The sequence below is a fragment of the Lonchura striata genome, chromosome 5 (genome assembly GCF_046129695.1).
Source record: "Lonchura striata isolate bLonStr1 chromosome 5, bLonStr1.mat, whole genome shotgun sequence".
In the NCBI taxonomy this organism is placed as follows: Eukaryota; Metazoa; Chordata; class Aves; order Passeriformes; family Estrildidae; genus Lonchura; species Lonchura striata.
Window position 1 is genome coordinate 56,488,555 of NC_134607.1, and position 25,619 is coordinate 56,514,173.

The window sequence follows — 25,619 nt, forward strand, 5'->3', positions numbered from 1 at the left end:
AAAATTAATCATTTATGTTTGGGGAATTTTTCTTGTTTATGGTTTTCTTGAGACAGAAAGGTGCTAATACAAAGAACTAGTATAAATAATTTTTCTGTTTTATGAATTGGAATCTTTGCAGCATTATTTGTATCTTCAAAGTAGGGGATTTTTTATAATTTGACCAATGCAAAATTAATGCAATACACAGGACTGACCAGCATCTCTTACTTTGAGAAAGTGCTATTGTATTATGTGTATCAAAAAATTCTAAATGAACATAGTGCTTCTGAACAAAGTTAGCTCAGGAAAGTTACACTGTGTATTTTGTAAATACAGCTAACTTTTAGACATTACTTATTTTTTGTTTTATAATAAGCAACACTGACATTCTGCATTTCTTATGGTGTTAAGACATGGTGTTTTTTTTAAAAAAAAGCATTATTTCACTAGGTGACTTGCTCACTACAGTGTTCAGACATCCAACTACCTCATCTGTCACTTTTTAGATTACAGTTTCAAGTAGACTTCCAATTTCACCTTTGTACTAATAATGAAATGTTAAAAGTATGAGGCCACAATTCATCTCAAATGAGTCTTCACACTTTTTGAAAGAAAAGGAGTTGAGAAAGAGCTGAAGTGACACTTCTCTTACCATGACTACTGCCATTGACTTTTAGCAAACTAAAGCAGTAATGAGCACACTGAGGCCCACTAGCCAGTCCCCGCAGCATTTTCAAGTATGGGATGTAAATTGTGGAAGGAAGTAGATCTCCCATTTGCCTAACAAACTTTGACAAGACAACCTAGAACAAATAAAGATCAGTGTTAAAAAAAAAAAAAAGGAAAAATCTGAGTATTATAGGAAAACATTAAGAAGTAAAAGAAAACAGACTAACGTAATGAGAGCAGGGTAGACAATTCCTTTGTAGACTGGCCTATTCAGTCTGACATGTTTGAAAGAGAAACTAAACAAAGTAACTCATGTGACTGCAGAACATACTCTGCAATTCTGTATTTCTAGTGATAAAATTTACTTCAGCTCCCAAATGTTCCACAGGAATATTATTAGCACATCTCACAGTGCAAGTTAAGTAAAGAATTCAGTGTGCTTGTCATATACCTGAACAGTGACTCACACACAGTGGTTCCTCTCAGGGTCATATTAGGCTTGCTTGCACCTGGCCCTAATTTAAGTTGACAGTATTCTGGGTAGGTCTTGTCTGATTTGTCTTGTACAAGGTTTTGCCTAGCACTTCACAGTCCTTCAAGAAACAATGAGGGCTGACAGTGCCCCAGATAGCCAAAGAGTTTTTGGAATGTCAGCTTTATCTGCTTAGGTTGTTTATTCATTCTAATTTTAAGTTCTGTCTCTTATGGACTATAATTTTAGGACTTTAAATAATTAAAATATTCTTAGGACTTTTTACCCCAAAATACTGTCAACTGCAGTTAATGAAGTTTTGTTTTTTTTATTGTTAAGGAATCTAACTTCTCAGTTACATGAAAAAGTCATCAGACAAAAAACACAAGAGAACTAACATAATCTATTTAGCAGCTGTAACAAATCAAACCTAAATAACATTTCACAGAGGTTTGTTAGTACTCTTGTTAAGTTTACTGACAACCATAAATGGCTGGCAGTAGCTCATTTTAGGGCAAGCAACAACAACCATGCCATGCAGAGCAGGACACATGCAAATCAGTCATTGAAAAAACAGAGTCTTCTTAGAGGTTATCTGTAATAAGGATACCAAAAAATTTGTTGCTTGAAGGTTTTTTGTTACTTTAGTTCTAAGTTTCTAGTAATTACTCAAGAAAATCCAGATAACCTGGCGCTGAGGGGGTCGCTGGTGAGCTACTCCAAGATAGGAGCCCATGATGGTGGATGTCTGCAGGGGCTCCGACGGACACCAGTACTCATGGGCAAGTTCCAGATTAAAGGGGTCTTTCCTATACAACTCAGCGATCTGTCAGAAAAACGAAGATGCTAGAATAGTATAAACTCCAGGAAGAAAAGAACAATTACTTCAAACATAAGCACTGCTTCTAGATTAGCTAAACACATCTGAGAGGCAAAGCATCGCAGGGCTGGTGCTCCAGTTCTTAAAACTGTCTGAAAATCACAACTTCTAAATAACGGTGTTGGAACTAGTGACAGCCAGCAAAATTCCAAATGCACAGTGAAATGAATCATGAATCATGAAATGAATTTAATAATTTTCTACTTAACTATTATGGATTAAATAATTGCTAAAAAACCAGTGTCATTTCTCCTTAAACAACCATATGCCTACCTTTATATATAATGTATAAAATTAATTTATACGTTAATTTTACAAGTTAGCTGGTGTAATTAGAAACCTTATCTCCTATCTGAACATAAAAATTTCTTAGAGCTAATTTTTATTTCTTCATTTAAGTTTACTATAGCTATCTGAAATGCTTAAGAAAGCATTTCACTACAAATTTTCCTGCTAATGTCCTATAACCTAAAGGAATATTTTTGGAAAAGACTAGTAATACAAGTTTTTAAATTACCAGAAAATATAAGACACCTCAGTTCAGTATGCAAATCTGTTTTTCAACATGGGTTTTTCTGAAAGTGCAGTTAAGACCCTAATAGCTAATATTTAAACAAATATAAGTATTTTTATTTCCATTTTATTTTGATTTTCTTTATTTTATTAAAAATATGACAGAAAGTCATTCTTTTAAATGTACACTTATGGTCAAAACTCTACTGATATAAGGGAATTTGTAATTCCATCAGCCTTGATGGAGTTACCTTACTGAGCCTACTCTACAGCAAATACAAAACAGTCTTCCAAAACTCTCATTACAAATATATTAATGCATGAGAATTATTTAAACATTTCAATTGTTTATCAGAGTAACTGCCAACAGTGGGGTAAAACCTCTGAAACCTTCAAACCTAAGAAACAATGCAGTATTTGCTTATTAAAAAATAATAAAAACCATTACACTAACATCAAAAAAACAAGGCAGTAAATTAATTCCTTTATATGAAAAGTTATAGAAAAGTGTCTATACTTAAGGAAAAAAAAATACATCCTCAAAGGAAAAGATCCAGCACCATATGGTATCATTCAGATATGGGTTTCAGATGACAAACGGAAGTCACAACAATTATTTTGTCACAGTAATTTTCAAGAAAGTAGGGCTTACTAGAAGCATTAAATGCTCCAGATCTCTCCGAAGGGAAATAGGTGGATCGTTACCCATCTGAATACTCATGTGGATCATGCGAGCATCTTCATCAGCACGGTTTCTCAGCTGTTTCACCTGCAGGATTTATGAAGTGGAAAAAGAAACAGTGGTCTATATTTAGCTAAGAATGAAACAGAACAGAAATAATGGAATTGTCTACATGGCCTATTAAAACTAAGAAAGCAAATGCACTTGCATGAACATGACAAGAATAATCAGTTTTCGATTTTTTCAATCCTTTCTCCTCCCCAAGAGCTTACACTGAAAGTTATAGTCAATTGCTTGCTTACTGCCAAAGCCCTCAGTGCGTAGCAAAAGCCCTTAATTTATATCATGGGAGTTTTTTGTAAATGACTGCACCAGATACTTTGGTTTGGCTTCAAAAGGAAGATCCTTTAACTCTTTAATTTAAAAGCCAGACAGCTTAGTTTCAAAGAATGCTAGACCATTACTCAAAAGGAGTGAAAAGAAACATGTAATGTAAATGCAAACATGAATGCAGAATATTGATTCCTGTATATAGATCTGTGGATTGCATTTTTCTTCACCATTAAAGAATACTTCTACTTGCAGCTACTTTATGACTTGAAAAGGTCTGAACTGAGGCAACTTTGGAGTTACTCTATCTCAGCCAGAAACATTATCACGTCAATAAATACCACAGGAAAAACAAGAGAGAAGAGCAAGAAGTACGGCAGCAATTTTTTTTTTAAAGTAGCCATTTAATCAGCATCCTAAACTTCTTTGTGTTGAAAATGCTAATTACTGAACAAAAAACAGCTGACATTTAATTTTAAATTCAAAAAGCTTTTGACATGAGACCCCAACAGAGGTTAACAGAAAGCAAACAGAGATGAGATTAAAAGTCTTGTTAAATATTAAGGAGACATTGAAGAACAAGAAACAGAAGTAAGCAACCAATTCAATATATAAAAAAATAAAACATGTTGACAGTCAATAGAGACTAGTTCATGGTCTAATATATTTGAATATGCAAAACAGAATGAGCAGCAAAATAATTGTGTCTCATCGGGAAAAAGTTTAAAAATAACATGAAAAATTATTTAGAACTAGAAATAACTGTGGAAAGGTCAAAGCAAACTAGCTAAATTATTATACTAACTGAACAAGAAAAAAACTGTTGACAAGTTAAATTATGAATTATTTGAGGTACTAAAGCAAATTATCAAGTTTTAAACTAATATAATGCAGGCAACCAAAATATTTACCCAAATCATCACTGGCAAGTACCATAAATGCTAAAAACTATGCAGAAGAATTAATTAAAATGCTGACTTAGAGATTTAAGTAAAACTGAACAAAGGTTACACAGAGACACAAAGCAAAACAAAGATCCTGCAAAACAGACACTTCTTTTTACCTAAAATTTGAGATTCAGTAGAAACAGCTGAGGACATAAACCAACCACTACCTATCAGCAGTTAAGACAAAAAGTTGCCTTGTAGGGCTATACCTCAATTGCCTACTAACAATTTCCTGTGAAACAACTAGTACTGGTTTATATCAAACTAGAATGCAAGTCAATGGTCTGATTTTTGTATCCTGTATTATATCTGATCTTGTATCCTATATTATAAAATCCTGTTTATAATGAACATCTTTCTTCGTCTTCAGGAATTAGCTACACCCAACTGAAAATCTGAGCCAAAGCAGGAGAAAAACCAAAAAAAAAAACAAACCCAAACTGAAATGGAATGTCAGCATTCATTTAAATTTAATCTTGTAAAACAAACACCACTACCACCATAAAAGCTAGTTTTGCAAATCTCACCATACTGAAGTGTTTTAAAAACCACGTTCTATTTCAGTGTGGAAAACAAACCCCAAACATTATGGCTTCTATAAAGCAAACAAGTTTTCTGGAGCGCAGGAGCTCAAGCTGAGCATGATGTCTGAATCTCTGTGCTACCTTGTCCAAACAATAGAAACATAGAAGAGATGCCCACATTTCTCAAAAAGTGGTATTCACACAAACAACTTACTTTCATTGGCATGAGTGCAAGGAAGTCCGTGACAAGGTTATGGATTTTGCGAATGTAAAATTCCTCCTGGTAGAAATTTTCAGATGCCACAACAGATTCAGTCAGGAACAGGAAAACATAATCAGCAATCGCTAGCTCTGCCATTGCCTCGTCTGCCTCAGTGAATTCTGCTAGAGCTAGGCAACAAAATTCACAAGAGGGGAAGAAGTAAATAACAATTTACTACCAAACAAATATATTTCAGGATACACAGCTGACATGCAAATTTCCACGCTTCTATCAGCTCAGTTTTTTCTACTGTACAGGAGACCTAGACTGAAAAAAAGATAAATTAATGGCAGATGATGACCTCAACTTTCTGTTTTAATATATGTTACAGTGCATATCCATTTACCCTAAAAATTCTAAGGCAGTCAACCAAGAATCACAAACCAAGTTTAATTAAACATTAATTATAATGTTTGCATTTTCTTTATTAAATAATTTGGAGTAGACTCAATTTTAACGTAGTAGAAAGCTAGATGGTTTGTGAGGTTCAGAAAGGAAAAAAGAAAATTACAAATATATCCATCATCTCAAGATACTGAGGTCGAACATCTACAGATGTAAAAAAACCACAAGAATCTATTCTGGATTTAAGCAGTTTCAAATGATACTACAGCTGAAAATTAAATCCTTGAATTTTCCAGTACATTAAAATCTCTTTCACTTCAATGAGGCACTATTACTGTCTAGTAAATAATTACTTCTACATCTGTGTACATTTCAGAGCAATTCAATTCACTACAACCAAATTCACATAGAAAAAGTTTTAAGGAAGTAAATAACATTTTAGAAAGGTAATAGATCCTTTGACTTACACGACTTGCAGGCTCTGAATACTAATGTGCAGCAACTGAACTTCAGGGTAATTTACCTGTCACATCAGAAAATTGGGATATGCCCCGCAATGTCAGCGCCCAGGCTAATCTAACAGTAGCTTGCAGGCCTGGTAATTTCCAGGGCTGAGACTCCTGAAGCCGAGTGTGGATCGTTGCTATGTACTGTCTTTCTGCTAGCAGAGGGAGCCGGTGCATCAAGTCTTCAACAAAAAACACGAAACCAATACTCAGTAAACAAATGTGAACAAATAGATGCAAAATCCTGCCAATTTGTTACTGATCAATAACAAAACTGCTTAAACAACAATTTATCCATCTGTACAATGTAGCTCTGGGAAAGGTGCCAGCATTACCTTCACGATCCTCTGCCCCTTGCTCCAGAAAGCTGACATCAAAGCAGTAAAGGAGAGCCATGAGAAGAGACAAGTTCACACCATCCAACGAGCCATCGGCTTCCACTGTTACCTTCTCCAGGTAACTTATGAGGATTAGAGTGTCATCCTTACTCAGGGGTGACTGACAGGTCCAGACAAAGAGACTTTCAGCCAAAGACTGTCGGCATTCTTTAATGAGATCAGAAACCTTTACAAGACAAACAAACAAATAACAACAAAAAAACAAACCAGTGAATATACCTATTCTGGTAACATGTTCAATTTGTCCTTCTCAGTCAATCATAATGACTGCCTTAAACTAAAAATCACTTTAAAGACAACAGCTACAGAAAATGTTGGGTTTATTTGCTAAACAAAAAAAGGACACTTCTGCTTGTTAATTGCATTTATATTCCTATGTATTTCATGGGAGGTGTGAGTAGATACCTGGAATTATGATGACACACAAACCAGCATCCCTGTTGAGCTCAAGAGACACCAATCTACACAGAATTAACATAGCTGTAAATGTATCACACAGAAGGCACATTCCCTGTCTCTAATTACACAACTGCACTGGCAGTTACCCTAGATACAGTCAGCCTTCCCTTTGCCCAAAAAATTAATCTTAAAGTGAAATTAAGGTAAATTAGGGCAATTTAAGATAAATGAGAAAGATACTCTTTCCAGTTTCTAGATTTATAGCAGAAGTGTAAGGCTAGTTCTTTATCCAGTGGGAAGGAAATTGGTTTATTACTACACAGAATGATTTTTAGGCAGATCACCCATTAGAAAGGTGATAAAAAATTAAAACAATAATGTTTAAAATCTTCCTGCTAGCAAAATTATGCTGCAGTTAGTCACAGTGTAAATTAAGTCCAAGAACTACAAAGATAACAATGTATTTTTACGCAATTTTCATTTTTTTATTAGAAATCCATATTAACACAATTGGATTATTAAGAAAATTATTCACCTGACTCATCTTGGTTTCAATATGTTTTAATAATCTGTGAATTAGTTTACTTTTCTTATGTCAATAGTGCAGATAATGGTAATGCTGATAATTTAAAATACAGACTTCAGAATTAAAGAAGAAATTTACACATGGTATAACTATTAGGCTTAGATTTTTACTATTACAATTCTGCACTAAAAATAAGACATGCCTTAGCATATGGGAGTAACAGCAAAATAGAAATGCATGAAACAATGTGAATCCCATACTGATATTGCACAAGCTGTGGAGCAGTACCTGTGATCTCTGACAGTAGCAGACTTTGCAAAGGTAAAGGATTCCTTGCAGTCTAACTCTATCCTAATGTGTTCAGCAGCACAGAAGAATATCCCTGCTCGGTGAATTTTACCTCTTTTCGATGTTTCTCACTGCCCAATCCTCGCTCTCTCTGGAGTTTATCAAATTCATTGTTCAAATCAATCTGAGACACAAGTGTAAGAATCTTCTGAGTCAAACCCTGTTCCATTAGGTCATCTGTAAAGCGTGTTGTCATGGAAATTAACTCCTGACTATAAGGGAAAGAATATAAATATAACAATTAATCATAGTTTTTCAGTCACAAACATGTCTAAAATAATGAATCCCATAAAATGTATTTGATGACAAAAAAACATACAAATAAATTATATATGGAAAGCAACTAAATGTGCATCACTAATCAGTAAGTAACGCCCTCTCAAAACATTATGCTGAATAGATACAGGGTCTTCAGCTAGTTGTAGGATCAAGAATGTGAAATGTAAGAATACAACAGGGATCAGCTAGTTAAGATTTCTATTAAAAGGAAAAAGTATTATATACAAGATACACATAACTCACAGGCTTTGTTACTACTAAATGCAACTGTCCAGATACTGCACTCACAATTTATCTTTACAGTAGAACACATTTTTTGATCTTTCTCTAGCCAACTTAGAAGCAAGCAGTGTGCACTGCTTTCTTTTTCAAGGCAAAAAATACTAGCATATAATGCTCATCAGTAGATAGTACATTCCTTTGAAGTAAAGGCAGGACCACAATTCCCTTTTACAGTACACAGAAAGATGGAACACAGCAGTGTTCTCAAATACTGAGCAATGACTACTAGTTAGAGCACCAATGACTGGGAGAATGTCTGAAGTAAAATGCTGTCAAAAGGTGAAGTACCATGAAAGAACTAAAAGTAAAATAGATATCTCTATAATCCAACAAAAATATGTGCAAAAAAATGATTATGCTTAAGAAACAAACAGGAAAGCAGCTGCATCAGGTATGAGAAAAAAGCAAATTCAAGACTATACATATTCCCTTTAGTCTAATTAGTTCTAAAAGCACTCAAAACAAAGAGCTTTGATCAGCTCATCACCCTGATACAGACCTGAGTTCCAATGTCCACGTCTTGCCTTGGCGTGACTGGATGAGGGTTCGCAGTGAATTGGCAATGCATCTTTTTCCATCCCAGTACAACAGAACAGCCACTAGACCTCTTGTAAGCCCAGGAAAGTGAGGCTGCTGGTGTTCTCCTAGTGAATGAAAATCCACAGAAATAGCCAGAGAAAGGTGAACATATACGCCTTAGTAACAGCTCTAACTCTTTTTATTTCTAATTGAAATACAAATATCGCATTCAAAGTACCTGTGGTCATTCACTATCACTCTGATTTATTCCAGACACTCAAAAGAAATCCCAGATATTGTGGGCACTACTGGTAAAATTAATATTAAACTATTAAAACATACAAAATTTTTTTCACGTGCTAGTCCATAAACATCCTAGTACAAATGGTATTTGTCACTGATATGCATCCATCTTAATAATCAATTAAAAATTATTATCACAGTAATATCTTTTATTCAAAATTAAATTTTCTATCTGAAAGTACACTGAAAATTCAAGTTCAAAACAGAAAGTGAGCCTGACTTGAAGATGGCTTTCCAAAGGTGACAAACTTGCAATCTACTTCTTTAATGAATTTTTCAAGTTAATGAACAGTAGCTAGTAATAACATCTAACAATTTTAACTTAACGATTCTAAAATCAATCTTCTACACAAAGAATGTGTCACTCTCCAGAACACTTCTCTTACTTATCAGTTATTAGATTACAGAATCACACAACAATATATAACTAATACATAATTTGAAGAATCAGTATCTATTATACTGCTTTATGCAAAAATTCTCTATCATGTTTTAATTATGTTTAAATTCAATTATACAGAAAGTAAATCATAAAACCTCCTCAGAATATACTTCCCTTTGCAATAGCAGAGCATACAAACATTAGGGTTCACAACACTACTACCATATGACATTACAGAGAGAATCTCTTTTTAAGAACATTCTGTATTAGGAAGCTAAAGCCTTCAATGTATCATGTATTTACCTTAAAGGTACACTTAAATAAGAAGGCCCTATTTAAGCAGTATTTCTCCAGATCTTAAATATTTTCCCTTCTCACCAGCTAGAAGGAGCTCAACAGCTGCCAACTCTCCAATATCGAAGAGGTCACTGAGGATAAAGGCTTCTCTGATGAGCTGCTCTGGCAAAAGCCTAGTTCCCTGCTGACCCTGGATAGCAACTCCTTCTGTGCTTGCTTTCTGAATTTTCTCATGCTGCTGAACATTTTTTGGCTGCAAGAGAAAAAAGCATCGGAAGTTATTCCAAATGGCAAGATCAAATACTGAATAAAGCTTTACACATTTATCCTTCCTCACAAATACAGTTCTGTCAGGTTAGGTTGTTATCATAAAAACAAAGGCAGTGCTTTTAAAAAGAGACAGCATCCTAAAAATGCTTTATGCTTGGACAGCAGTGGTCTCTTTGCGAGAATATAAAAAAATAATCTTATACAATCAGTGCTGACATTTAGTTTACTCAAAATACTAGTTTGAAAGTAAACTTTGATACAATCCTCAGCAGGAATTGGTATCAACTCAGTGAAAGACATTGGGTTGTTGATCAGAACTGTTGTGTTACTCACATCTATTTTCTACATCATTCTTTTTCCAGATGTTAAAATATACAGATGAAACTCTACAGCTGATTGTTAAATTTTCCAACCTTTCAATTTTAAAATGCCATCTACCATTGGAGAAATTACACCACTGAAAGAAGACTTATTTCTAGTTACTACCTTATGATCCACCAGCCAAAAAACAAAGAGTTTTTTCATATTATCTGGCATTCTGAACAAGACACATTCTGTATTTTTTAAATTCATTTGTTCACCCGTTTTGCATGTTTGTTAATCTGACTGAAACATGAGCAAAACCAAAGACAAAATAGCTTTGCACTTTACATCAGACACACAAGAGTAACAAAAAAAGTTAATACATGACTGATGGATCATCAGATAATTTTACTATTCCTTTCAAAATAGCACTCAAATAATGAGAGAAAAAAAAACATCATAGATAAAATTATCCTGTAGAAGATACAATATGTATGTATTATTTTTTCCCACTTAATACTATTTGTATTCTTACAGCAGAACAAGACTGGTATAAAACATCTGTGTTATGTAATGTAAAAATGTCACATGAAAAGAATGGATAGGGTCTAAAATGGCATGTAAGACAACAGTAAAGGACTGAGTAAATCATCAATTCTCCAGCTCATCCCAAAAGAGAGCATTAGTCCAGTACCGGATTTCTGAAGAGAGAAATGAAGTCAGATTTGTGCTTCTTTAAAACTTGATCGAGACGATGAACAGCTTCAGGTTGCCTTTTCCAAATGGCATTCATAACAGTCTGCCATATGTCCTTATATGGACCCCACAAGCTTGCAGCTAAAAGAAGAAATAAAACAATGTGTTTGAAATACAGAAAGGAAGAAAACAAATTATTTCTATATTGTTTTCAATAAGTAAACTCTTTTTTATCTTACTGTTACTCTTGGCACGTCAGTATACTCTTACACCCATCAAGAAAAGCATATTTTCCTTTCCTAAGGCACAAAAACAAAAAACCCAACAATGGTCTGATATAAAACTTAAATGCTTTTAGGGAAGTAAAGAACCAAAAAAGATTATGTACACACCTAAATTCTGGTGCTGAAAGTCATCTTACAAGAATACTTAAAATACAGGTATTAGGTTGGAAAAGGCCTGTAAGGGTATTGAGTTTAAGCCCTAATCTGACACTGCCAAGTCCTCCACTAAACCATGTCCCCAAGTGCCACATCTACATGTCATTTAAATCCCTCCAGGACTGTGACCCTACCACTTCTGCAGAACACTCCAGAAAAGGACTACCTTCACTGTTAGCCAAACAATCCATCAAATCAAAATATACAATACTATTGCATTACAGCAGATGGCTAAAGAAAAATTGTTTCAACCATTTCCAAAGATTACTACTTGAGTGAGCAAGTTGGGAAAACCAAAAAGCGGTTTAAGCAAAAGCAAGCTATTTAAATCACCCTCATTGCTCCTACATTGTCAGAGATGAACCAGTGTGTACTGAGCTAGTCATATATGGAAGGTGTGTGAAATCCTGCCTCACTAATCAGAGAAAAACATTCTCCATTGAGAGAGCACAAACTCCTTTGATTACTCCAACTAAAATTGATATCCCTCCCAACAATCAAAATGCCAATCTCCTAAGCTTCAAAGTACTTCTAGAGTGTCAGATCAAAGACTGCCATACTTAAATGGTGAAGCCATTCATGCTGAGTAGCTATATGGGAATTTACAAATGACTGAGAGAACACATTTAGCAGTGCCAGAATGGCTGTGTCAGGCCAACCAATAAAAAAAGGATAAATTTGCCTTTACCGAGCTTCAGTGTTTTAACTTGTACAGTTAGAAATAGCCTAGAAATAGCTACTATTGGATGCATAATTTCATGCTCAGCTGTAACTGGCTGTCCCACACAACTTCAGAGTCCAGATTTATTTCCACTTGAAATTGTCTTTTCACTCTTACTACATTACCAAATAAAAATAAACACCAGCAGCAAACCACAGTGCCTACCAAAAGCTGTTCAACTACTTCCCTGGCCCATTTGTTTACTTTTGTCCCTACCACGTAATTGCTTTGCACCAGCCTAAACACACGTACCGTAGGGAATTAGAATAAATTAAGGATCTAACTTTGTTAACCAAAATCTAATCCAAAAAGGAGTTTATTTTCACCAGGATCACATCTACAACCCAGTTTGCTCTGCAATGGCACAAAGATGGATTATTGCAGAGAAAGGAGCAGGCACCTGGAATAGGAAGAGGTAGGACTTCAGCAACCATGCTGACTTTTTCCCACTAAAGCTGCTCTATTATTACTAGTTTTAGAAAGGCAGACTGTTCCATTGGGGGCAGCAAGGAAAGATAAGGTGAGTTGCTTCTCTTGGCAACAGTAGCAGCTGATGCTTATGTGCCTGAACACCTTGCCAAGGGATAGACTCAACCATTATATATCTGCTCCCACAAACAATACACTCTAACCTAAGGCAAAGTCCTTACTAGTTCTAGTGCCATATCTCCTTTTAATTTCTCTTGTATTTCCTGGAAAAAACTCCTTCTTCCCCTAGTGTTTTTTAATTATAAGGCTATGGACTCTCTTGCTGTGCAATTCATAAAATAGTTTCATTTGAACTACTCCGATTTTCACTTCAACAAAGCGATAGTTTTTCATTAAGAGTCTTTGCTTTATTACTGCTTTTCTGTAAGGCTACAGGGATGCAATCCATTCAGTGAGATTAAAAAATCTCTGTAAAATTTGTTCCTTGCTTGCCACAGGAATTGATGTTTTAATTCTATTAGCTAGAATCAGTAATAAATATTAACTGTCACTATTGAAATACAAAACCTTATTTACAGACCTTCTGGCCTATATTGCAGTGATAACTGTTTTTCACAGGGTCTCCATTCTCCTTCTGTTAACCTAATGAAGCTCAACAAGAGTAAATGCATTATCTTGCACCCAACAGAGAATCACTGCACAGGCTGGGGACCAAGGGAACTTCTAGAGAGCAGCTTTACCCAAGTGTCAAATACCCAAATGTCCTGGCAGACAGGAAGCTGACCAGTCAGCAGCACAGGCTGCCTACAGGCTCCAAGCTGTGTTAACAGCTGTAGCCAGCAGATGCAAGTAAGTGATTATTTAGGCATCTCGGAGTCCTCCACTCACATACTGTGTCTAATATTTGGCTCCTCAGAGCTAGACACTGAAATAGTGAGCCAGAGAACAGGATGAATGAGAAGCTGAAAGAAGTGACCTGGTTCAGTCTTACAGAAGGAAGACTAAAGAGGGATAGGGGCTTTGTTTTCTCTAACTACTCAATGCCACTATACGTGGAAAGCAGGGCATAATTCTGGATATACTCCTCTTTTCCCTGTTAAACCACACAGCATTAGGAGATGAGCCTAATGCCGAAGTGATGCGCAACCACGTGCACACCGAGTTACCACAGTCCCCTCTAAACAAGGAGGCCTCGGCTGCCGGCCGTGACTTCCCGCCAGGACCAGCCAGGCGCGGCGGCAGCTCTGAGCGCGGAGCTCCGTCGCCGGGCAGCTCTGCGCGGCCGAGCCCGGCTACCGCCGCACGGGAGGCCGCTCTCCCAGCGCCTGCCCGCACCCCGCAAACCGCACCGGGAGCCCCGCAGCGCTGCCCCGCTGCCCGCCCGGGCCTCGCCTCGCCGCTTGGCCGCGCCCCGCTGCCCCGGGCGGCCGCCCCGTTCCGCGGGCGCGGAGGAGAGGCGCAGGACCGGCAGCGGCCGGGAAGCGGGACGGCCGCGGGAGAGGCGGAGGAGAAGCCGCGGCCCCGCGCTCAGATTGTTCTTACCCGAATTTACCGCCAACGGAGCCGCCATCTTCGGCAGTGGGCGGGGAGGCGCCGGCGCCCGAGGAAGGCCCGGGCGGGCAGGGCGTGGCTCGGCTCGGCTCGGCTCGGCCCGGCCCGGCCCGGGCTGGCCGCCGCGGGACAGCGCAGCTGGGCACGGCCACAGCGCGGCCGCTCCCGCGGCGGGGCTCCGGCAGGAGCAGCGGCTCCGGCGGCGGCGGGGCAGCCGCGCGCCCGGGCTGATGGGAGCTGTAGTTAATGCAGGTGAATGGATCACCGCGCCCGGCGGCTGCGGGAGAGGGAGAGCGCCGGCATTCTGCACTCCTGCCGTCGCTCCTCTCATGTAAATAGCACAGCGATTCCGTGCCCTTCTTTCCCTTTTCATGCCACGCTCAAGTGAGTCTTTCCTTTCAAGCACTGCCCTATAAGCCGTTTTCACTGAATATGGCTAAATACCTGAATTCAGACACTGCACTAGGAGATACATTTATTAGAATATTTTATTTTTTTAACTGAAAAAAAAAAAAAAATCACCAGGACGATTCCAGCTTGTCTGGTTTCTGATTGAAGTCTTAAAAAATACAGACAATAAATAACTTTTCAATGCGAACTAGGGTTTACAATTTTGTATAGGGGAGGAAAAACCAAAAAACTGCCAGCTCTGATAGGAGTTATCCTGTAAAGAAAGCTACAAAGTATGTGCAAGAAAAAAAAAATTGCAAGAAAGAAAACAGTACCAGGAACTAAGAAAAGAAAATAAAAAGTGTGTTTATACACTTATGTATCTGGAGCTGAGGAACAAATATCAGTATCTTAAAAGTAGAGTGTGTCTGAAGTGAATTTACCATTCTTTGTCCCAGTAGTAATCACCATTCTTACAGAAATTCCCCCCTGTATTACCTTTAGGATAAAAAAAAAATCTCCAAAAGTACTCAATTTCAGTTCCAATAGTTTCCCCTCTTGAACTTTATTAAACCAGTATTTCATGGTTGCAAAACTATGTCAAATTAACTAGACCCATGGGAAACTGGCAAAATAACCATCTTTGCTTCTGTAGATCTCCCCTATAATGGGATGGCAGAAGGGGTAATAGAGAGAGAGTAGTGCTCCTGGGGTGAGAGTGAATTGGCAAGACAGCTGTAAGAAAAAGGAGACAGAAAACAGAGAAATTGTTTCACTTAGTTGGAAGAGGAGAGAGAAATTAACATTTTAGAAAAGAGGGGAATTTCAGAGTTCAATAGATGAAAGTGTTCTCAGTAATTTGGCCTAATTTGTTGGTTTAGTCAAAGGTCCCATATTTCTTTGAGATTTATCTTATCCTAGTCTTAGCCATGAACAGACTAGACCTATAATGATGAGAATGACAGAGAATTGTTCATTTCATTCTAGGAAATGAAGAAAGCCAGGCATAAGGCCAAAGTAGAAAATAAGTGATTATTCCCCTAGCGCTGAACTAAAGCAGCCTTGGTACCTGTATCCTCTCCTGTATCATTCCCTGTGAAGCTGTAGTTCTGCTCCTCTGCTGCCCATGTGCCACCCAAGACCCATGACTATGAAATGCAGGTATCAGATAAACTTGGAGATGCATGTGCTGATCACCTGGCCACAGCAAATGCAATGGATAGCTTGAGGTTTTGCTTCAGTCTTTCCTTCCACAGTGATTCTAATTTTGATCTTTTTCCTTTATGCATTCCCTGATTTTCACTAAGTTTATAAGCCTTCTAGCCTTTGATCAGATTAGGTTGGAATTGACTCAGAAATTGCAACAGGTTCAAAAGTTACTGAAAAAGTTTGGCTTACAGTGTGATTTCCTAGGCTGTGTTTCCTTAAGAAACATGATGTTTTAAAGAGGAGAGAGAAATAAATAATTGATTAAAAAAAAAAAAATCCTTTCCCAGGCATTAAGAGCTGTCATATTTCTTTTGGCATTCAGATACAGCCAGATTGCACCCACTTTTTTTTGAACTCTGTTGAAGGAAAAAGAAACCTTTCTAACCACTGCATATTTAGTATTTTAAATTTCCAAATAATTCTTTCCTCTCCTTGCCAATGGACCTAGGGTCACATAGCAACAAGAAAAAAAAAAAAAAAAAAAAAAGAAGACAGCCTGAAATAGTGGATGGCAAGGGGTAGGTCATTGGGCAGCTGAACTGCAAAAGAAAAAATACCACGTTTGGCTCCAGCTGCACAGCATTTATTATATTCTTTCTCTGTCAGCAATGTGATATTTTAATGCAAAATAGTTGTGACAGTTCAGCTCCTAGTATGGATGAAGTAAGAGAGGCATCTAGATACACCATACCATACATTCTGCACATATTTTTATTGGCATAACTGCATCCATCCATCCATGCTTTAATGAGTAGGGAAGTCCATGAATAGTAATTCTTGGTTATTCTTGCTTTATTTGCTGTCCTTTAATTTAGGTTCCCATTGTTTACCCAGGATCACTGGCTGGTTTGGTAGTCTATTTTTCACAAGTCACTATAGGGAAAGACTACCTCATTCCTCTCTCTAACAATAGCTCTCAGCAAGTTCTGCAACACAGATGGGTTCAAGAAGGGGCACCGATGTCTTTAATTCTTAATTACTAGACAGAAATCTGTGAAGTATCAAAGGTAGGCTGACACTAAATACCTGGGATGGATATTAATTCCCCTGGATTCCAGGGAAAGGAGGTTCCAAATTGCCTGTAGGGTAGCAAATTCTGTTTCTGTGGTGAGAGATCTACACTAATTTCTATAGGTGGAAATAACTCTTAGTAGTAATTAAAATGAACCACACAGTGGGAATCTACTCTTTGTAACTTGTAGGTGGTTTGTGATGTGCTACAGGTGTAACATTCTTAATTTTGATAGTACTTTATTTAGTGGTTCATAGTAAAATCATACATCAAGATATGAAGATAACGATGATGATATAATTTACTGTATTTACGTGTTATTATTACCAGGAAGAATAATTATTAGCCAAAAAAAGAGTATTGTTCAAATGCCTCAGAGGCCCTACTTAATTTCCTACCTTTAATTTTCAGTGTCATTTATGATCACATCTTTCACATTTCCATCACATGATGGAGAAAAATGAAGAAAGGCTTTTCAGCATTGCAACTAAAACTGAAAAGTTGCCTTGTAGAAGTGCATCTACATAAATAGACCAGTCCTTGCATTGCGAAATATGCCTCTTTCCCAAAAAGCCAGAAACATTTCTGGCTTCTGGTTAGATCATACGACTTCCTGGAGCTCTTGTTTTGACTGATACTAACTCTGTGCATCTCAGCTTACTGTTCTGTAAAAATGGGTATAGCATCTCACAGCAGGCCTGGAATGCTGATGGAATGGATCTTCAGCCTGGCCCCATCATGTGAACAGAGGAAAAATAACGTATTTTTGTTTAATGTTAGTTGACGGAGTAAAAAACCCTGAATTGTCTTATGTGCTGGCTAAATTTCCTCGAAACTTCTTAGCTGGCTATAATCCTGTCTTTGCTGCAAAAAGCATGCTTTATACATGGAGATAGTTATCTTGGCATCAAATCTTAGAAAAAGGTCTGAGACATTTCCCTGCAGCATTTCTCAACAAAATAATTTTTGTAATTTCTCTGTTTTCCATCCTAGATATTTCTAGTGTCACCATGGTACCTAAGCTCATCAAAGAAACTGTGTGAGGCTGTCACTAGCTCGTGTAAGTGGTTTATCTAGTCAAAAGCAACAATGAACTAAAAGTTCTCAAAGTTATACAAACACCTTCCTTGGGGTCAGGGAGCAGGAGACGAACAACAGCAAGTGCTGCCCTTCCTGTGCAGGTGAAGACAATTAGTGACTATTGGCATCTGACCATAAATTAATGCCTTGATAAATGATATCCTGCTTGTCAGTTGGGTCTGTATGATCCTTGTTCAGGCTTCAGAGGTAAAGTCAAAATAGTGTTCTCAGCTCTGTGATGTATTGTGAGTTATTTTTTCCCTAACTCCTGCTTTGGGGCCCTTAAAGCTATCTGTTTTGTTTCTCTTTCTTCTCTATTCTGGAAAGAAGAACAGTCTTTCTGTTATTTGTCCATTCAGCTACTGAGGGCAATGAGGCAGTTATTAGCCCAAAAGGTGATCTGACAAATGTAACGATGTAGCTGCTAGTAATTGTCAACGAGAGGTGCAGAAACCTACAACCAAGGAAATGCTGGAAAAACAAAGCATAAGCAAAGTGAAGATATTTGATATAGTAAATAGAAGTCTTGGCACATCAACTGCCTTATGGATATTCATTCTGTTCAGGGATTTACATATCAGATTTAAGGACGGTTGATGTTTTTTTACGTTGCCAATTTTGCAAGTTTAGGCTTTATCCTGTAGTTTACTCTGAGCACTTTCTAAAGCATGTTCTATATATTCTGCCGCTGACTTATATACTTCTTTCATTCTTTTGGGTTCCCATCCAAGCATGGGTGAGTTGAAATAAGTGCAAAGCTACAAGAGTATAATGAGTTCGCTTGGGCAACCCTGAAGATGTGTAAAATTGCACAAAAATCTCTGCACTATTAATACAAAACAGAGGGTTTCTTTAACTAGGTATAATGCAAGAAATGGGAGAGGTAGTCAGTTTAAGCTAAATTGAAATAAATAATTACTTTATACTTACAAACTGAGTGAAATTGATATAGGAACCAATAAGCCTCAGGAAAAGAGTATCTTGCAATGCCATCTCTACTGCAATGTAAAATTGCTTCACAAATTATGCTACCATTTTGTCAATTATCTTCCCAGCACTGTCCACTTCTTTGGACCTCTCTGGGCAGAAGACAAGAAGTATCCTGTACACAAAATATAGTTTGTGCACTTTTGTTACTGAAATACTTTCCCTGTTGTGATGCTCTGAGATAACTTATTTGAAAAAAAACCATTGTAAATAGGTAGCATAAGAAAGTACCGGTGTAAAGAGGTAGCATAGGAAAGGATTTGCTTTGCTCCTCCAGGCCATTTTTTTGTTTCATGTAAGTTTGCTGAGAATCAGGAAGAATTATGTTCAGGAGCAAGAATTTAAAGGACATGGACTGAACAAATTCAATTTCTGGAACAAGAAATTGTATTAATCGGTTCTTATGTAAAATATTTCAGTGGACATCTTTCACAAGTCTATTAAAATCTTCTCCTGCTGTATTTGCATCACTCAGCTGCATTCCTGGGCATCTGCCTGTTAACAATATAATTTTGTTTTTCTTATGCATCACTCTGAGTCCTCTTTAATGAGCAGTTTGTCTGCAGAAACAAGTAGTTATGGTGAGGTCCAGCCCAGGAGAAGCTCGAGGTACTGACTCGTTCTGAAACACTGAGGGAAAGGTTTGCTTGCAGGTATATTTAGACTATAACTACACAAGGACACTAAGCTATGAGAAACCCCTAAAAATTAGATGGCCATAGTTTTAATGAGGATTTGATTATGCCTTTTGGGTGTCTTAGTTTGACATTGTTTCATACTGGATGTGTTTCAAAGTATATTTTCCCAGAACTTCTCAGGAAGTATAGTGTCAGTTGTGAGGTGAGATTCAAAGAGCCTTATAGGGAAGATTGATGCCTCCCTTTCACTGAAGGAGTTCAGATTACTTGTTCAGGTTGTGAGAGGCTTGCTGAATTCTTCCCAGCTTAATATACAGCTGCTACTTCCCATGACTGTTGGAGAGGTCTTTGGCATTCTACACTCTCAGTCTCTTGTTAGTGACACTTAACTTTGTGAAAAAAATTAAACTTCCACCAGATATGCAACTGAAACCTGCCAGGGAACGGGGCAGAAAAAATCCCACCATTCAAAAGGCTAATCTGACCACCTGCTGAAGAATATTTCTCTTGTGATTCATCTCAGTGATCATGTCTTTTTGTCAAACACATCAGCATGTGTTTGACTCAAATATTAATTAATTTTCTTTTCACAAAAAAATATAACTTCTGTGTTAACTGCTTTGGAGAGTTCTTGAAAGCATGAACCATATGTGAAAGCGAACTACCAGCCTTGTCAACCTGACCAGCTATAACTTTTTTCCTTTACAGAAATTCAAAACCTAGGCAATATGTATTCATAGAGTGGATTTTTTTTTTCTGATCTCAGCAAGAACAAAATCATATTTTTATTTTCATTGATCACAGCTATTCTTTCAATACTTTCTGGTTTGTTTGCCTACTCAGATAATTCAGTGAGTCATATATACCCAGTGCTCTCAAAAAACTGATCTCTTGTTTGAAAGTTATGTCTTTTCTCCCTATTCATGGCTCCATGAAATAATGATCAACTCCAAGTCTTGCCTCACACGAACTTTCACACATAACATGAGACAAGAAGCTAGCTTTTTGGTAAGCTGGTATCCCTCTAGAGTTAACAGTCCACTTCTAGGAATCGCTGTCTGTAAGCAACTTACCTCCTCTTTAAATACTGTGCAAACACAAACTGGGACAACATTAAGGGGATAGTTATTAACTGCTGGTATTTAAAATCAAGGGGAAGAATACAGTTCAGTACAGTAAGTGCACACTCGGCTATAGTATCACCCAGGGCAGTGTGTGTTATTCTTACCATGCTTCTCTGACCACATCCCGCATTTTCTCATCCAAATCAGGGCTTAGATAGCTTTGTAAGAAATTATTCAATTTAAGCATGGCTGCCATTGCTAGAACCAATTGACACAAGGAGTGTGGTAGGACAGGAGTAATCAGCTCTTTGGTAACATTTTGTCACATGCTGTAACATGACCAAACTGCTGAAGCTCAGCCTTTTACCAATAGGGCACACCTTGCCCTAATTTGGAAAATTGTGCTGTCAACTTTGCAGCTTTCTGCTGCTCCATGGCAGTTGTCAGCCCTCTGCAGACTGAGGCATGCAGACCTCCTATAAGGAGGACATACCTATACTTTAAAACTCTACCTAAGATGGAGATGAGCCATGAAAAACGAATTTGACTCTATTTATTATCTTAGTTCCACAATTATCTGAGAGGAAAGGTATGAATTAAAGGTGAATGCTGTATCAGAGCTAAGTTTTCTTAAGGAAGTACACTACTAAGAATATTAGACAAGCACTTTTTACAGCTTTGATGGTTCAGTCATGTCAACAATTAGAAAGCAATGCCTAATAAAACTCGATTAGACCACCCAGTGCTGCTTTTTATAGGAGTACAATAGAACCATTACTCTTTCAGCAGTTTGCATGTTTTGAGACCTGAGAGCTGTTTCTGTGCATGAAAGCAGACATACCTCAAAAAATAGCTACTTTACTTTTCAAACTGTTTAAAAAAAAATCCATAGTGGCAATTTCACTTAAATTATTAAATGTAAATAAACTTGAATTTTCATGAGATCTTGATGATGAAAAATTAACTCCCTTGTCTATACTAAGAGCTCAGCTGAGATAACTCACTGTTTACCTGTCCTGAGGTGAGAATGTATGACTTCACTCTAGTAGGAAAGGTCTGAGAGTGTTCCCTTTGATTTCTGTGTCTTTGAAGTAGGCCTGAGATGAGTCAAAGTATATACAGCTCAGAAGAATGAGGAAAGGTATCTATTACGCAGAGGAAGGAAATCCAATGTCTAGGCTCCTATCTGCAAAGAGAAGTAGTGAAGAAGCAAGCAACCAGCAACTCACTTCTCTCTGGTCCCTGACTTTGGCCAAGTCTTTTTGCACAAATGGGAAGCAGCTGGCTCCCCACCTAATCTTAATGTTCACAATATTGTACATAGTGTTTTCCACAGTTTAGGACTAATATTCAACATAGAAGTCCTGTGTGGAAACTTGCAGAATGGAACTGTCTTTCAGAGAACATGGATTTTCATTGAACTCAGGAGAAGTTGCACATGCTCAGTTGTTTTGGAAACCAGGGTACTTTCATGGGATTCCATGCAAATATAAACACCTAAAAGTTTCAAATTCTGTGGCTTTTAGACTTTATACTGGTTTGTGTATTAATGAGGAGAAAAACTGCTAGGCATGGACTAAAACCACACAGAACACTGAGTATATACTACCTTCTTCCCATGACAATCTGACAACTGCACAGTACAGCATGAAGTTTTGCATAAAACAAATTAGAAACACTTCAGGCATGCATGACACAATACACTATCAGTGGAAATGTTTGGGGCAGATCAGTTCTGAAGCTTTCCATGCTTCAGAATTTTTCCATGCAAAAATTAATTTTTCTAAGTATGGTAGCAACATAAAAAAAGTAAACAGGAGAAAAAAAAATAAAGAAAGTAATTTGAAATAAAAATCAACACCTGATTTATTTGCTTTAGCAAACTATAGAACCTACCAGAGCTGACTGGCTACAGTTTAATATAACCTATTTAAGAAGAGGCAATTTATCATTCCTTAAAACCCACAAATGCTGGATTATTAGGAGTAAAACAAAATGGGTCTACCCAGGGCTTTAATTCCATGTCTGGCTTGTTAGCAGGAAATTCTCGTATTCATACACTGATGTACCAATGATTTTAAAATGTTGCCAAGGAAAACATAGTACAATTTTTAAATTCATATGGAAGAATAAAAAAGTGGTTATTAAAATAGAAAAGTATCTTTCCATGCTTTAGGTGTCTTGGTTAATCTATAAAATATGGTTAGCATACCAGCTTGGTCCCTGATCCCTGTGGATATGTTCCTGACCCATAGTGGCTCTTGGCCTGGTCCAGTCATGGTACAGAGTGATAGGGGAAAGATGGAGCAGAGGGGAAAGAGGGCAGAGCAGCACAAGGCACACAGCACAACATTCCTTTCCTTCTGTCGGCGTGTCAAGCACAAGCTAAGATGGAATGTTCTCTATCAGAATATAAGAGCCAAATTTCTCTGTACAAGCATCTCTGTCATAAAGAGTCTCAGTTACAGTGCTGCCTATATGCAAAACTGATCTAATTATTCTCAGATCTCTCATTTGTCCTCATTACAGCTGGTTCCCTCAGCTCCTTAAGGAACATAATTCATATTTCTGATTAATAAATGCTTTGACTTTCCTACTTAAGCTATTACTTTGCCTATCTAATCTCAGACTTGTCTCTCTATCAGCATTATTTATATAGCATAAAATTAGCTGCAGTAGCTCACATTCCTTTTGGCAAAAGGAAATATATCTGTCTGGAAAATTGCAAGGTTGCAGCTGGAGCTTGGCTGGCGCAATATATTTACAAGCGTCAAAGTTCATGCCAACCCTTTAATGCAACGTCATACTTTCTTGACAGGTGAGCTCCTGTCACACCTGGCTTATGCAGAACATGAGTTCCAACACAAGAAAAAGTCAGTGGAAGTTCTTGTAATGGACAGTTCCTGTTTATACAGCAGCCATGGAATCAATATGCAGGAGAAAGTATTGCATTTTCTCAAGTCATGCACTTTTTATTTCATCTCAGCAAATCGCATATGGCTGAGGCATTTTTGTAAGAATGTGAGCAATTTTGAGCTCTGGAAAATGCTGAGTGCTGTTGGATGAAGGCAGAGAAGGACAGAAGAGGAAAAATACATTCCTTTGAATGCACTAATATAGAAGGCAATTAAGGAATATAACAATAATGAGCAATCATTCTGTCTCATAATGTATGTTTTGCTTTAAAGAGCAGGTGATGACTCCCTGAAAACAATAATAAGTAACATAATGAAGTCCTGCCTACACAGGGATGTTACTTCAAATATTTCAGATAAGTTGGCTTGAGCATATTTGTAACGATTGTTTTAAAGTGGCTGGACTTTCTTTTTTTGCATGGATGAAACCCAGGCTCACTAGCTCTCAGCTATGACCTGTATCCAGTTTATGAGAGGATTCTACCCATATTTGAATAATTTTCCCTCATTGTATAATGTGATAAGGTTTCTTTGCTGTCTGGCCCCTGAGTGCCCTCTTTTCTTACAAGATCATCTGGATCAAGTATGTTAATCTCTCCTGCTGAATGCTGATGGCTTCCACCGCAATTCCAGTATGTGTGTGCTCCTCCAGATGCACACTTTTTTTTTTTTTTTTTGAGTACCACCTCTTTCCCTCCTTAATATTGTCTCATGGGTTATATGTATCAGCACATCCAACCCAAACTTCAGGGCACTGCCTCAAATATTACTATTTGTGACTGCTGGTCAAACTTCATGCAAGAAAGGGACATTCCTGAGAAATGGACCAGTGCTGCCATGCTGCCATAAAGCAAAATATAAATCATATATAAATCATATAAATCAAAATATAAATCATATAAATCAATCATATGAACAGACATTTTTACTCTAGCTAGTGCTTGGTTATTTCCAAGAAAATGTATTCCAAAAGCTTTTCTTTATGAATGTGGAAATGATTTCTTAGAAACAGTCCTGCTGAGTTATCAGACTCATTCAAAAAAAGAAACCCAAACATTTCCAAGAGTAAATAAGGTGACAAAATATGGTTAAGTAATCTTACGAAAGCAATTACAAATACTTACAACTAATAAAAGAATTAATTTAAGGACATCTTAAAACTTTAAAATGGCCACATAATGACCTAGTGAATTATTTTTACCAGATTAAATAAGAGGTGGAAGCAGGGCTATGGATAACTTTTGGTAACATCAGCCAGAGTAGTCTTCAGTCATGTAGATTTTTTCCTACATTATTATTGGATACTGCTGCTATCTGTTCATGTAGGTCTTGGCAACATGATTTGAACAGAATTTTACTAAGGGAAAGACTCCTTAATTCTGAATTAAAAGAAAGCACAGAATTCACTTAATATTAACAGCCTCAATTCTGACTCAAAATCACAGCTTTCATTTATATTATTTTTAACCTTTCTTTCCAAGTCAGAATACTTGCTTTTATTCAATAGGAAACGTTGCTGGTTATTAGGTGTGTCAACAATCACATTACTTATATAAATTACTTACATAATTGGTACTTCTGGAACCTAATGGTTTATATATCAGTTGATAGGAAAATGTAAAAATAATAAAGTTTTTGAGAAATACATTGTTATATACATACATTCACCTGAATTAGATTAATATATACTGACTAGTTACTTTTACATTTTACATTATATATACTTTTACATGATATAGTAAGTATATGTTACAGTCTAAGATATATGCAGAGAAACAGGATTTCTCACATATATAGGCATTTGTGTTCCATATTATGTTTTGTTTTCTGAATAACATGCATTTGAGTTCACATATCAAGACTACTGCTGCAAACAGTAGTCTTTTATGCTGACCTGGGTCTTGCCTACAGCAAGAGTTGATTTATAGAGCTTTCCTGTGGGGGAGATACATATATCAGTCTAAAATTTAATATGCACAAGGTAACCTTAACTTGTTTCAGAAGAAGATAAGCTATGTCAACACAAACATTTTTAGTTGAAGAGGCAACTTGTACAAAACTGTAGTAGT

At 37.1% G+C, this 25,619-nt stretch overlaps 1 protein-coding gene across 1 annotated transcript in view; it reads right to left on the reverse strand.

Moving 5' to 3' along the window:
• Window positions 1-14,295, reverse strand: part of NUP205 (nucleoporin 205) — a 46,312-nt gene extending 32,017 nt beyond the window's left edge. The window contains exons 1-11 of the mRNA XM_077783578.1: window positions 14,247-14,295; window positions 11,113-11,255; window positions 9,927-10,098; window positions 8,844-8,988; window positions 7,836-7,995; window positions 6,448-6,676; window positions 6,130-6,294; window positions 5,214-5,389; window positions 3,169-3,285; window positions 1,812-1,949; window positions 635-785 (exon numbers count right to left, since the gene is read on the reverse strand). Of these exons, the coding sequence (XP_077639704.1) occupies window positions 635-785; window positions 1,812-1,949; window positions 3,169-3,285; window positions 5,214-5,389; window positions 6,130-6,294; window positions 6,448-6,676; window positions 7,836-7,995; window positions 8,844-8,988; window positions 9,927-10,098; window positions 11,113-11,255; window positions 14,247-14,274 (1,624 nt within the window). The 5' untranslated portion in view covers window positions 14,275-14,295. The remainder of the gene's footprint in view (window positions 1-634; window positions 786-1,811; window positions 1,950-3,168; window positions 3,286-5,213; window positions 5,390-6,129; window positions 6,295-6,447; window positions 6,677-7,835; window positions 7,996-8,843; window positions 8,989-9,926; window positions 10,099-11,112; window positions 11,256-14,246) is intronic.
• Window positions 14,296-25,619: the final 11,324 nt, after the last annotated feature.